Here is a 14822-nt window from a genome sequence, read left to right as displayed (position 1 = left end):
TTCACATGTGGTTGCAAAGTTACTTATCGTTACGGTAATACTTTAAGATACCGTTCCATCATTAATGAAGAGTAACTACAGAGGAACAAATGAGTTACAATATTAACATTCTAGTAACTGCTATTAACTAAACAAGAAACTCTGATTAATTTATTAGTTTAACTTATTAGTAAGTCATAGCACTCAGTTGAATAAGGTAGTTCACTATTAACTAATCAGTAGCTACTATTTATTTCATACCTCCCAGTGGACCTCTAATAAGAACCTTGGGTTATAAGTAAGGTATAATGTCCTGTACATCCAGCCGGTTGTTATCTCAGAATCAACGTCCGACAGGGTGATGAGGTCTTGCATCAGCCTGAAGAGGGTTTATTCTGAGATGACAAACAGATGGATGTACAGGACATTATACCTTACTTATAACCCAAGGTTTTTATTAGGCTACATTAACCTGCTTATTACACGGCTACTACATAAGTAAATAATTAGACATGAAATATTGATCTGAGTAGAAATATTTTATAAGGTCTTTAAAGGCAAAGCTTCCACGGAGAGAGCAGTTGCTAGCGCAGTATGTTCAAACTATACGGACATTTAAGAGATACAGTATACAGTCATACCACTCAATACACAGCATTTCGTCACATAAATAATTATGGAGATAAAATATATTGATTTCAGATTAAACTGTTTTAAAATCGTACCTGTTTGTATCTTATAATCCAACAGTGTACAAAACAATAGTATCAAAATGGCAGCAGCTGTGTTTGTATGAAACAACAGAGAGAGCGAGTCCACGCGACTGGATGGCATAATTAAATAACTGTACACAAAATATTGATTTGACTGAGTTTTAATATTTTTGTTAGCTCACCAAATGCAAAACTTCCACGAAGAAAAAACATTCCTAGCAAGCATATAGCGCTGCTGACTTCAGTAACCCGGATGAGCCTGTCTTATCTGATTTCAGCGGTTGTTATCTCGGAATAACATACAACTGGATGGCGCGATTGACCAATCAGAATCAAGTATTCCACAGAGCCGTGTAATAATTGTGAATAATGCATAACAGTAGTGGGGACAGTATTATTGCCATAGTTACTTATATGTCTAAAGTGGACCATCGAAATAAAGTGTTACCTAAATAATAAATAAATGTTTCACAGACAGCCTTCAGTTTGGATTATTTTATGTGTCTATTCACACCAAAGTGCAAATAGCCCACCTTGTTGGCAAATGCTATTTACACTAACTCTGACCACCAATTGTCTGATTGATCCAGATAAAATTACAAAAGTAATCCTGCTAAAAAATTTAAAAGTGGAAAAAAAAGTGCCCAATGAGTGAAGAATAGTGGGATTTTTTAAAATTTATTTAGCATCTATCGTGCTGCCTTATTTAATGCTATTGAAGTGTAGTTTGCAAAACTGTCTGAAACACTGCCAGAATAAGCGTCTTGTTCATTGTGTTTTTTTAAGCTTGGTGCTAAGTTACGAATCACAGAGGTCTCTGCCGAACCAAGAGGCTTGTTATTTGGCATCACTGCGAATTTGCATGTCAAAGTTCAACAAACTTGAACCTGGCATGAAATTTTTGCATCGGAAATCCACTAGATTAAATTCCTTATCAGGACCAATTCCATTTAAATAAATGGGTTTAGCTCACAAATTTTCACAGATAAACGATACACAAGGCTGCACTTTAAGAGGCAACTTTTCTTTAGATTGTACACAGAATAGAAAAATCTAAGTAAATCTTCTGCCCTATTCTGACACATACAGTGTTTTTATATGCCTGAACCAGCTTCACTAACTTGTATGTGAAAAACTGCGGTTTCCTCCAGAGGAAAAAGCCCATTGTCCGTAGCAACCACTCTCAGGGTGTAGCGCATCTGTGGGTTTGAGGAGAATCGTGGTGTCACCTTGACATCACCATTATGACTGTCAATACTAAAGTGGCCCAGCTGATTATCTAAAAGAATGTGGAAGAAAACAAGACAACTCAGATTAAATCACAAATATAGTTTTCCTTCATTCAGAGGGATATAAACACAAATGAGCCATGAATTAAAACTAACTTGTCATCTCCTCGTCGGTTTACCTTTCATAGAGAACTTGACAGTTCCATTCTCTCCAGCATCCAGGTCTTTAGCAAACATACTGATTACAACAGAATTCACAGGAATGCCTGCCCACACCTGCACAAAAAGTCATACAAATATTTTAATACCATATATGCATTTGTTAGATGCTGATATCCAAAGTTATAAATGTCTACTGTAAAATGTCTCCTGTCTATTTTGATCAATTTAATGCACACTTGCTGAATAGAATAAAAATAATAATTTTACTCTCCCCAATCTTTTGATGGTAGTATACATTTACAATATAAGACATTCATGTACTTTCATAATTGCATAGAAAATATCACTGAAGCAGTTTACTTCTTAAGGATACCATGTCATGATAGATCAGGGGTTGAAAAACTATGGCACACAGGCCAACATTGGCACATGAGCAAAAAAGAGAGGGATTTTATTAAGTTGGGAGACAGAGATACTATTAAAGCTGCAGTAGGGAGTTTTGAGAAAACGTTGACTTAGCCTGAAAATTTTAACAAGCACAACTTACAGATCCCACCCCCTTGCTCTCTGCTGCGCTGCAGCCCTCCCTCCACAGCTCCTCCCCCACAGCGGAGCCAGTGTTGCCAGATTGGGCGTGTTCCCACCCAATTTGGCTCCTTTTGGTAACGTCCGACCGGAAAAAAATGCATTGGGCGGGTCTTTAAAATTTGGGCTGGTTTTTGATGCAACGGGCGGGTTTTTATTTTTAACTATAAACAGTATTTTTTTAAAATATTTTTCATGAAAACGAACTATAAAATAAATTATATAATGTAGGATGAGTTTAAATTAGGTATGGTTCAGGTTAGCCAATGAGGTTCAGGGGAATTCTGTCCAATCGGACTTCAAGCTTGATTGGCGGGTTGTTGTAGTCTAATCGTTCTATTCGTTATATCGTCAAAACTGCATTTATCATCATCATTCATCATCATGCCAAAGTGGGGTAAATATAAAAAGTCCTACAGAAAGGAATGGGAGAGCGTCCTGTCTCTGAAAACATGGATTACACCCGGTAGGCGATGAGTCAAAGGCATTTTGTAAATACGTTTTCATCAGTTCTGCGGAGATTCTCTATGTTAACTCCATATTAAAAGGTAAGCGTGTTTATGCTATTATAGCACATTTATATTGTACATACGCAACCAGGACGTTCCCTTTCAGTCGATAACGTCGGACGTAGTCGACGCCGACTGAAATGGGATCAACCATTGAACACGCCACTAACGCTGCCACCTTCCAGTGCCTAAACCAAAGCCTCCTGATGCCCCCGCAAACTTAAGGCGGGGAAGGACAGGGCTTAGGCCAGGGAAGTCACTGCTGTTCCTACAGGACCACTGGGAAAGCGTTCCCCGTACGTTGGAAGGAAGGGACGCTGCGGAAGCCACATCCAACCCAGAGGGAGGTAATGTGGAGAATACACATATGAACTGGGCGGAAACCGGGCAGTCTAACATATGGAATGTCACTGGGGTGGCTCCAGCCTAAGACGGGGGGAGACACACCGGACAGTGACGGCAGAGAGACTCTGCCGAGGGAAGACACAGGCTCACCGCAGGGAGCCGTATCGTGGAAGAATACACATATGGGGTCACCGAAGGGACCGCAACATATGGACCCAGCCTAACACAGGTTCCACACTGCTTACGAGTGGTAGGCCTAACACCAGACGTTCCGCACGTCCGACGTCGGAGGGGTGTGGAGGAACTCAACAGGGTTCAATTTTAAGGGAACTCAACTGGAGTAGAAAGGCGCACGTATCCAGTCCATAGGAGGGGAATGGCGCAGCAAGCCGACACTTGAACCGGGCTCACGGTGAAACTGGCTTCATGAGAAGGGAGCCCACGGGAAGCAGCGGTTCAACTAGGTGTCGTCCAGCCCCCAACTCTAGAATCTGTTTAGCAAAGTATATCGTCAACGCCCAGGCGGAGCGCTTTACACTCATCATAGAGGAGCTCAACACCTAAGTGGACATGTTGCATCTCGGATCTTTGCCGAAATGAAGGCAAGCACTAAGTGCAACTTTGCATGGAAACAGCCTTCCCTCTCTGCTGAATTCCAACAGATATTTGAAGAGCTGGTCTGAGGTCTATGACTTGCATTCTGTACACGTCCAAGCGAACGGACAGAGAAGCCAAGGCTGGATCTGCCTCCTCCAGGGCAGCGCTTGCAGGCTCACCACCTGCTCCTATTACGGGAGAGGTAGGAACCTTGGGCACAATCCGAGCCGGGGTCTCAGCTTGTGAGAGTTAGCCGGCCCAGACTCCAGGCACAATACGTTGACCGAAAGCGAGCAAGTCCCTACCCTCTAGTAGAGACCACGCGAGCAGGAGAACTGATATAACAGAATTTTTAACTCACTGCCTGCAGTGGCTGAGGGGCGGTCTCTGCAGTGCAGTCGCACCAGGGACAAGGCCCACGAGGATAAAGAGGGACACAAGGATTTACAAGACCTTGCTCCTCAGGAACCTGACGATCAGAACGTGCTTCTGCATACTTCTGCAACACGATGAGCGTCGTTTAAACACCGAGGCAACATCATTTTGAGGGTGAAGGAAAACAGCCTACTGCAACCCATTTTGCAGGAAAGAGAGCACTGAAGTGATCGAAAGCTTTCAGGATCTCCTCTGGAGAGAAGACGCACTCAACGACTAGGTTCCACTTCTAAAGGCGTAAGCACGCTACCCAATTCTAGGGGGTGCTCGCAGAAGTGATGGTAACTATCACATGTTCTTGTGATAGCCACCTGAACCTCCGCGTTCAGATGTAAGACCGCCCGGAATCTCCGGGGGAAGAACGCGTGTGCCATCGTGCCCCGTCCCCGAAAGAGTTTTCAGGGGAAGTCAGGAAGGCTGTTGAAGGGAACCAGGTCTAGTTGGGCCAATAAGGGGCAACCATGAAGACCTGTTCCTCTCCTGACTTGGCACGTAGGTGCAAGCGACGGGCGCAAAAGACAGGAGCATTGCTCAACACAACATGTGAAGATCACTGGGCTTCAGGAGCATTTTCTGCTCAGCACTTGGGTGTGACAAGTTCACTGAGCTTCAGGAGCATTCCTGCTCAACACCTGAGTGTGATAAACTCACCGAGCTTCAGGAGCATTTCTGCTCAACACTTGAGTGCGAAGAACTTCACTGAACGACAGGAGCATTTCTGCTCAGCACTTGAGTGTGACAAGTTCACTGAGCTTCAGGAGCATTACTGCTCAACACCTGAGTGTGATAAACTCACTGAGCTGCAGGAGCATTTCTGCTCAACACTTGAGTGCGAAGAACTTCACTGAGCACCAGGAGCATTTCTGCTCAGCACTGCGTGTGACGAATTCACTGAGCTACCTGTGATGAACTCACAGAGCTACAGGAGCATTGCTGCTCAACACCTGAGTGCGATGAACTTCACTGAGTTTCAGGAGCAATTCTGCTCAACATGAAGAGTGATGATTTCACTGACTTGCAGGCGCAAGGCGACCATGAGTCGCAGTCACTTTTAGAAGACTCACTGGGGTTAAACGCATTTCTGCGGGCCCCTGGGGCAGCTGAGACCCAGTGTTTGTCCAAGGGTAGTCCGCTCGGTTTACCCAAACACTGGCGGAAAAATAAAACCGGGGGGGCAACTGAGCGGCCCCGGAATGGTCATGACCCAGCCGGACCCAGGGGATGGAGTCTCCACTTGCTCTGGCTATAACTGTCGTGAGGCTCGATGGCGGCACGATTGAGTAAGCGGGAGGAGTGGAACAAGGCGCCCTCAGAAGCGTCTGACTCCAAGGAGGAGGTGACGGGTGAGTTTGTGACATGCAGGGGAAGCTTGCGCAACGTTCGCAATGTCTAAAAACTCGAGGCACGAATGCCCGTGTAGTCGGGGGTCGCCCAGGCCCCCGTTAAAACACGCCCTTTGTACATGGCCCCTCTGTTGAAGAGGGTTTGGCAGCAGACCGGGATGAACTATAGTCACACAGGGTGAGCTGCTCTGCCACGGTCACCTCGGGACTCGATCGTGAAGCTAGCGCTGAAGCGGTCACATATGGAGGGAGCCAAAGGCTGCGCCTACCATATACCCCAGGAGCCTCTGAAAGTTCTTTCAGTGGGACCCTTTCTCACTTCAACACCAGCTGAACACATTCTCATTGGAGAGACATGTTGGACCGAGTACCTCTCCAAAACTAGAAAAGAGATACTCAGCCCGTGGGCGAGATTACTCTCTTCCAGTTGACCTGAAGACCCAACGGGCTCTGGAGCACTCGAGGGGAAGGACACTGTACTGATACTCCACCCTTAGACGCAACACACAGGATGGCCTGCGGTGCGGGAGGTAGAGATCTGAAGCACATGTCTTTCAGGTCAAAGCTGCAGACCAATCTTGGGCCAAGATGGTCACGACCCACCCCCTAGTAGCACGAAGAACGAGTTTACAAGTGGCCTTCGTACCGGCTGGAGGAGCGGCTATATCAAATCCTTCGCCAGCAGGATAAGATAAGCACGCACAAGTCAGGAGCACTGCTCAACACTCGGTGTGATGAATATCACTGAATTTTCAGGAGCACGTCTGCTCAACACCTAATGTGATGACTATCACTGACTTGAGCGGGGTAGCCGAGCCTGAGGTGGGGCAGCAAAGTAGAGAGAGTGGTGTTAGTGTGCTGTGCAACACTTACCTGTCTCAACAAGCGGCAGGGGGCGCGTGAGAAGGCGGATGACCGGGTCCTCGAACGCACCAAGCTGCCTGCTGGCGACCAAGGGGGAGCTGAGGGGTGTAAGGCTATACAGGGTCACAGCCGCCAGACTGGCCCTCTTGGGACCCAGGAACAGATGAAATTGCTCTCTCTTTGAAGTGTGGGTACCGCTTGCTCCGCTTTTTTTTTTTTTTTTTTTTTTTTAGGGAGCCAGCGGCGGAACAGACACACACACAAACAAAGGCTCCACCCGGCCTTCAGCCGGGGGGAGGGAGTGATCGTGCCACTCCAAGAGCATCTCATCCATTCCTGGGCAGCCCGCTCCGGAATGCTTTCGCTGTCGCTTGCCACCTGGCTTGGCAGCGCCTGGAGCGGGCTGGGCGTCTCTACTGCGGCCGGCTCCATGTTGAGGCCTGGGTGGAGGCTGCTGCGGAGGGCCAGCAGGAGCGGCGGCCGGAGAACGCCCACGGCGACGAGCAGGCGGAGGAGCTGCCACCGGCGGCGGGTGGAGGCAGCAGCTGGCCACCGGGGCAGGATGTGCCGGATGACCTCCGTCTGCGCTTGAGCGGCAGAGAACTGTTTGATGCAGTTCTCCACCGCGTCGCCGACCAGCCCAACCTGGGAAATTGGGGAGACCAGGAACCGAACCTTGTCCGCATCCGCCATACCAACCAGGCTGAGCCAACGAAGGCGCTACTGGACCACCAAGGTGGACATCGCCAGACCGATCACGCACGCTACGACACCCGTACCCCGGAGGGTGAGGTCGGATGCAGTGCGGTGCTCACCTATGAGCGCACGGTCTGGATTACCCTCGTGCATGCCATGGGTGCCCTAGCCTGCAGCAACGCCATGGCACGCAAGAGGAAGGGGCTTGCCCACAGGCTTTGTAAGCTCTGCCCGTCGGAACAGACGAAACTCACAGGCCTTAGGGGGGAGACGAGGATCCCCCCAAAAGGCAGCGGCCGCCGGACACAGGTGCACCTGTGTCGACAGACCGCTCCAATGGAGGGACACCTCGCAACCCTTCACCGTTCCTCCATCAAGGGTAATGAGGGGGAAAAGCTATTCAGGCAGTTTCTGGCAGAGAAAGATGCTGTTCACCACCTGATAAGCTCTCCATGCATTTCGGGAAAGAAAGACACTGGGGCGGCGAGCTGAGAACCAGCGCGGCCCGCCCCAAGATACCAAACTCCAGATTCCAACCGAGACTGAACGGGACACGGTGGAGGTTCCACTCGAGCCCGGCAGCCTCGGCGGCCCGTCTCAGCATAGCCGATAATTCTGGATCCGGCTCGGGCAACATTGAACTCCCGGAGGGAGACAATGCAGCCGAGTCATCATCTCTAGAAGTCAGCTCACCCTCCGATGCTGCAATCGGCGTCCTGTCCTCCAGGGGAGCCCCGAGTGAAACCGCTGGCCCACCCATTACAGATGGACCAGCAGACAACACAGGAGGCCCCAGTGGTTGCAGTGGAAGGGAGGAGTGAGGAGCCCACAGGGAATGGTTACCGGGCGGGACATCCAACACTATCCTCCGGTCACCCATCCCACACAGCACCCGAGGGTGGGGCATGGTAATGGGGACTCGCTCTCCGCGAACGAAGGCGAGTCTCGCCCTCAACACTGCGACAGTCATGTTCCCACAGAGAAAACATGAGCTGTCCACAAAAGCTGTCTCAGCGTGCTGTAAGCCAAACACGTGACACAACAGTTGTGACCATCAGAGAGAGACAGGGAACGACCGCACCCAGAAACGCACGGGCGGAATGACATCTTGAAAAAGACGCAAACGCACCCGTGTTGCTCTTTCAGAAAATAGGACCGTCACCAGTGCCGGAGCACACAGGGGAATGACCGCGGCAACACTGAACAGAGAACTGAAACAGTGAAGCACTCACTTTTCCGCCCTCTAACCAGCCATCAACACACACAAACATTTAGAAATTTGTTGCTGTTAAAACAGCAGTTGAGAGCTCAAAGCTCGCGATCACCGCTGCACTCGCGCTGTAGAACACCAGCACTGGGAGAGTCTTCCTGAAGAACACCGACACACTCGCTCGTTGTAGACAACAGCACTCTCAGAGACATCAAACGATCGGCTCCGAAGCGAAAGGCAACTAGTGCGTGCATCCACTTCCGTATTTATACCCGCGCCGCGGGGGCGGAGTGTGTGATGCGAATCACGCACGCCAATTACATTGGCTTGTTCAATAGTACTCGAAGAAGACAGGCTCTCTAGCGAGATCCCATTTCAGTCGGCGTCGACTACGTCCGACATTATCGACTGAAAGGGAACTGTAGTTCTGACAATAGTAGCAAAAGAACAATAAAAAATGTTGTCCCCTTCTGAGGTTTCCGATGTAGACCTTGTGTTTTATAAAAATTATTATTTATATTTAAACAAAGATGCACTGGAAATATGGTGCGAGATGATTCTCTGCGATTTGTTAGTCTGGTTGTTTAATAAGAAAATAAATTAAGTTTACAATATAACAATATAAACAATATAAGTTTTATTGTATATCAGTTTTAATAACAGTATGTATTTTGGGCAGGTATTTTTTGAAATGGGTGGGTTTTAAGCTGTAGTTGGGCTGGAAATCTTTAGTCCAATCTGGCAACACTGGCGGAGCCTGCCGTGAAAGCGCAGGCTAGTAAGCAGGGCCACCGATGACGGCGTATAAACAGTTATGGCACATTCACTAATAGGAACGAAACATCAACAATATGCTTTACATTGACTATGGCCTGCCCATACTTTGACTACAAACTTGGTCCTCAAATCATTATGTATTTTGCAATACATGTAACTTTATAACATTGTACTCTTTCTATAAGTTATAAATAGCTAGTAAGATAACGTTAATATAACGGTAACTAACGTTACAGTATGTAATATTTAAGGTTCTGAACTATTTCTTTTACTAATCAAATAAGCACGTTTGTGATTGATCAAGTAATGTTTGATCATCAGGTTTCAACTGTTCCGTTATGAACTTTTAAAATATGGTTATGTGCATTTATTCATGGGGGAGGGGGTGATAATGGTCAGTGTTTAACTAGAAAACCTAAAAATGGCACTTCATAACAAAAAGGTTGCCGACCCCTGTCATAAATGTTCAATGTACATGAAATATATAATTAACCAGAGGTTCATTTAACTTCAATTATAAAATGTACAATAATATTTTGTTTTCTAGAAAAAATATGATGACCTGTACGTTTAGCTCTTTAGTCGCAGGTAGGTGTGTGAACTGTGGGGGGTTATCATTGACATCTGTGACAAGGATGCGAACGATAGTGGTGGTGTTGAGACGAGGTCGACCCTGATCTGTGACCATCACACTTAAAACATGCTGCGCCTGCTCCTCACGATCCAAAGCCACCAGGTTTATGATCTCTCCTACAGCCAGAGAAAGAGAAAGAAGACAGAGTGGGAATGATATACTGAAAAAAAGGTTTAAGATTTACTAGGAAACAATTTTCTCTCAAAATTTAGAAAAACAAATAAATAGATACAATTTTATGTTATATGATTACTTAGTTTTATTTTATTTCAGTCTGCTTAAGTTTTAGTTTTATTCAAAACAATTTTCAACTTTTCAAGCTTTGGCTAAGTCTGTGCACGAAATATCAGCAGAAGTCAACCTCAACCAATTTTTTTGCTTCATGAATTTCTGGAATGCTATTTTGACAAAGCAGTCTGAATGAAATACAGCACTAATTTGACAGTAATTCTGACCTGTTCTGGTGTTGATGTGAAAGTATTTTCCATCAGACAGCAGGATGTAGGACAACACTGCATTGTTACGCGAATCTCTGTCTGTAGCTTTTACCGTTCCAATCAGGCCATGAGGAGACGGTCCCTCCTGCACACTGAAGAAGTACACATCCCTACTGAACACTGGCCTGTTGTCATTCTCATCCTGAACCATGACGACCACAGTTGCTGTGGTCTCTGTTTTGCTATTATGTGCCTTTGCACACACATAAAATCTATAAATGGGTTCAGTTTCGTAGTCCAGACTGTGAGATACAAACATCCAACCAGTCTCTGGGTGGATCCTGAAAGGTGGGACTCCAGAGAGGGGTTTAAGAGAGTAAGTGATGACAGGGGGCTCTGTTCCAGGAGTCTCTTCATGCTGGGATCTGGTTCCGTGAGCACGCACCTGAATCATTCTGGTGTCTTTTGGAGCACTTTCTCCGATTTCCACCTTGTAAATCAAAGTTTCAAAGGCTAGCGTGTCTTGAACAGAGCCTAATGAATCTATCTCTATCACAAGCTCTAGTGTAGAGTTCAGTGAGGGATGACCCTCATCCTCAGCTATAACACTGAGCTTATACCTTAGGCTGGAATCTCTTGAGAGGTCGCCGTTCAACATAAGAGTCCCAAGATGTGGGTGAATAATAAACAAGTGGCTCTCAGGATGTAACATATAGTGAATTCTGCCATTAAGGCCACTGTCACTGTCGTGGGCATGTGCAACGAAGAGTGGCGTTCCTGGAGGGGTGTAATGGGATATGGTGATGTGTTCTGAGGTTTTATGGAACACAGGAGGGTTGTCATTGACATCAATGATGGTAACATTAACCTGTGCACTGCTGTAGATAGGATGGGTTCCTGTGTGGAATTGTATGGTCAAAAGAACATAAGAGAGGGACTCGTGGTCCAGGGGTCGGGCAGTGGTGATAATGCCCGTCTGAGCATCCACTGAAAAAAACCCTTGCAGGTCACCTGAGGATATGATGTATGAGACTACCTCCACTGAATCTGCAATTAGAAAGACAAATAGAAGCAAAATATCATCAATATGACATTCAGTTTTTACAGTTAAAGGCATATTTAACCCAAAAATGAAAATTTCTGCAAATATATACTCTCTCACATGCCATTCCAAAACAATTTGCTTAAATTTTTCCATGGAACACAAAATTAGACTTTATGCAGAATTTTCAGAAAAGGACCATAAGCTCTCTGACACTATAAAAGTACACTGTTAAAAATATATTACAGGTTAACAATTGCATTACTTTCCACTGTGCATATGTACTATGAAGGCACCCAGCATTCAATACAGCATAACAAAATTTTGCTGTACAGATATTTTCTTTTATATTTCTTGTTGGTTTTATCTGTGCTGCTAAACTTACTTTTGGTTCACTTTTAGCAGTTTGTGTTGTTTTCATTAGGTTTTACAGTCCTGACTTGGCTAGATCAGACATTTAGGCTAATATACAAGGTCCAAGATCACAAGCAAATGGAACACTAATCACCATTATTCTTACAGTGGCATGGTTAAAGACAACTTTATAATGTGAATTCACAGCAAAAAAAAAAAAAAAAGGAACAGTAAACTACTGGTGTGTTAGCATAATTCTGCTGTGGATTGACAGTAATTTGCAAGAAAATGACCCAGTATGCATTGATTGCACAGTCAATTTCTGACTAAAGTAATGTATTGCTAAATAATACTGTCAGGAACTTTCAGTCTTTAGATCATTTAGATTCATTATCATAGACTTTTAGTTTAATTTGTTTTCATTTCAAAGAGAGAGAGAGAGAGAGACTACTTTATGGTTTTAAAAGAACTACGTAAAGATCATTCAATAATTCTTCCTTTGTTTCACCTTTTTATTGTCGCATAAAACTTTGTCAAACTCCCACAAACTGTATGATTATGAATTTAGAACATACTGACATACTCAACCCTGCCTTATGTATTGAAAGCAGTATTACAGTTATCCTATTGTTTGGCAGTTGAGACCTTGATACAGCTGGACTAAACAAAGCCCCCAGAGATTAAGGGATCTGCCCCCCTCTCCAACTCAGAAATTCTGTCCCTTCATTTGACTTGAAGAGAGGGTTAATCAGCTAATCTAAACATTAACCTCAATTGACTGTCTACTGTTCATCTATTAATGTGGAAGGCTAAACGTTTGTGTGTGTGCATGTGTGTGAACCAAAACCTAATCACTTTAATAAATCAAGAATGGAGTGTTTAAAATGAGTGATTCAATACTCATTATGCTTTATTTTATGATTCAAACTGGTAGACTCTTACTACAAAACCAAGTAACAACTGATTGGCCCTATTACTACACAGGAGGTTATTAATGCTCTAAAGAATGGTAAATCACCTGGGCCAGATGGGTTTTGTGGAGAGTTCTATAAGGAGTTTTAAGAGTTGCTTGTAGACCCATTGCTTTATATGTTTAATTATTCGTTTGTGGTTAAATAATTACCAAAGACCCTTATAGAAGATAATATCTCTCTTATATTAAAGAAAGGTACATTTATGATTTATGATTCTTCTTAAATGCCAATTTCATTAATGAATGTGGACCGGAAATTGCTTTCTAAAATTTTAGCAATGCACCTCGAAAAATTCTGCCCACGATAATTGGGATTGACCAAACAGGATTAATACCGGGTTAGGAATTCACCTAATAATATTAGACGCCTTTTAAATGTTATGTATGCATTTAAAGGGAAATCCATAGATGGGCTAGTGCTGTCTTTGGATGCGGAGAAGGCGTTTGACCGTATGCATGGTTCTATCTTTTCTTTGTTTTGGAAAAATTTGGTTTAGGTGAAAATTTTGTGCAATGGATCAGAGTGCTGTATACAGAAGGCATAGTTACTTTTTGTCCATTATTCTTTGAATTTGTAAGTCTACATCATTGTCTTCTGTGCATCTGAATAATCCATCGTGTCATGGTTTTCATGATCAGACCTATTGCTGTATCAGTGTCCTTATTATCACATATATATTACATTTGAATAAGATTTGATTAAATATGTGCTCATACGCAGTGCTGGTTCATGTTGAGAGCCTGCAGTGGTTCCCAACCCTGCTCCTGGAGTACCCCCAACACTGCACGTTTTCTTTGTCTTCCTAAACAAACACACCTGATTCAACTCATCAGCTCATTAACCCATGTGATAATGAGCGGATGAGTTGAATCAGGTGTGTTTGATTAGGGAGTGTTTTTGATTAGACCCACAGCTCTGCACATTTTAGGCTATGTTTACACGGAAACGATCTGAAGAGAAAACGCAAAACTGGCGTTTCGTTATCACTTTTTATTCTGCGTTTAGACGAGCGTTATGGGGGGGAAATCCGCGTGCATATGGTGACGCAAAAGTGTGTGAAATTCGATGTAGTATGCACTTCAGGCGGCTAGGTGGCAATGTGAAGCACTGCGACACAACAACACCAATATCTGAGAATATTTTGTACAACTGCTGAAAAGACTCTTGTACGTTTATCAGAGCTGCTATGGCAATTTGAAGGTCCGACGTATGGAAATAATCCGACATATTGGGGTTATTTTCCTGTAATGGCGCATGCCTGTGACGTAAACACGTACGCGACGAGAGCCACAGTGAGCAGATTTGCGTTTTTACTGTTTAGATGGGAACGCGACGGTGGATCGTTTTTAAGATTTCCACTCTGGAGGGTGGTTTCACTTTTTTGCGTTTTTAAGCCTCCAAAACGCCGTCGCCGTGTAAACGAAAGGCACATCCGATAAAATATTTTTATGTTTTCACCCAGAATCGTTCTCGTGTAAACAGGGCCTTATATGTCTCCTTTATCTAATACACCCAGTTCAGTTCATAGAGCTCTTTCCTAACGAGCTGATAATCTGAATCAGGTGTGTTAAATGAGGGAGAGATACAAACTTTGCAGAGCTGTGGGTCCCCAGGACCAGGATTGAGAACCACTGCTCTAGAGTTTATGAAATATGTCCATAAAACTGCGTTCCACGCAGAAACTACTCTCCTGCACACTCCGCTTGTTGTTTGAATTCTCCGCTGTATTGTGATCCCATGCGCTTAATACAGCCCAGTGATTTAGTTAACATATTTAATTCTCATGAATAATGCAGAGAAGCGATCCGAAACCGTTGACGTAGCATCGTGTCGGCAGCCAGTCACATACTCCGAAAGCACTCTTCTGCCTCACATTCCAACACAATCTCATGAAAGTGCGTATCAATACCACAAATGTTATTTCTCGTGCCATTTAT

The 14822-nt window shown here is 44.7% G+C and overlaps 1 protein-coding gene across 1 annotated transcript in view; it reads right to left on the bottom strand.

Moving 5' to 3' along the window:
• dchs2 (dachsous cadherin-related 2) overlaps positions 1-14822 on the bottom strand; it is a 72592-nt gene that overhangs the window by 36483 nt on the left and 21287 nt on the right. Inside the window, exons 5-8 of the mRNA XM_077232399.1 lie at positions 10534-11562; positions 10007-10194; positions 2101-2197; positions 1814-1971 (exon numbers count right to left, since the gene is read on the bottom strand). Of these exons, the coding sequence (XP_077088514.1) occupies positions 1814-1971; positions 2101-2197; positions 10007-10194; positions 10534-11562 (1472 nt within the window). The remainder of the gene's footprint in view (positions 1-1813; positions 1972-2100; positions 2198-10006; positions 10195-10533; positions 11563-14822) is intronic.

This window comes from Siphateles boraxobius, unplaced genomic scaffold (genome assembly GCF_051911475.1).
Source record: "Siphateles boraxobius isolate OS27281-9 unplaced genomic scaffold, OSU_SipBor_1 17, whole genome shotgun sequence".
Lineage (NCBI taxonomy): Eukaryota > Metazoa > Chordata > Actinopteri > Cypriniformes > Leuciscidae > Siphateles > Siphateles boraxobius.
This window is presented reverse-complemented; position numbering and strand designations above follow the sequence as displayed.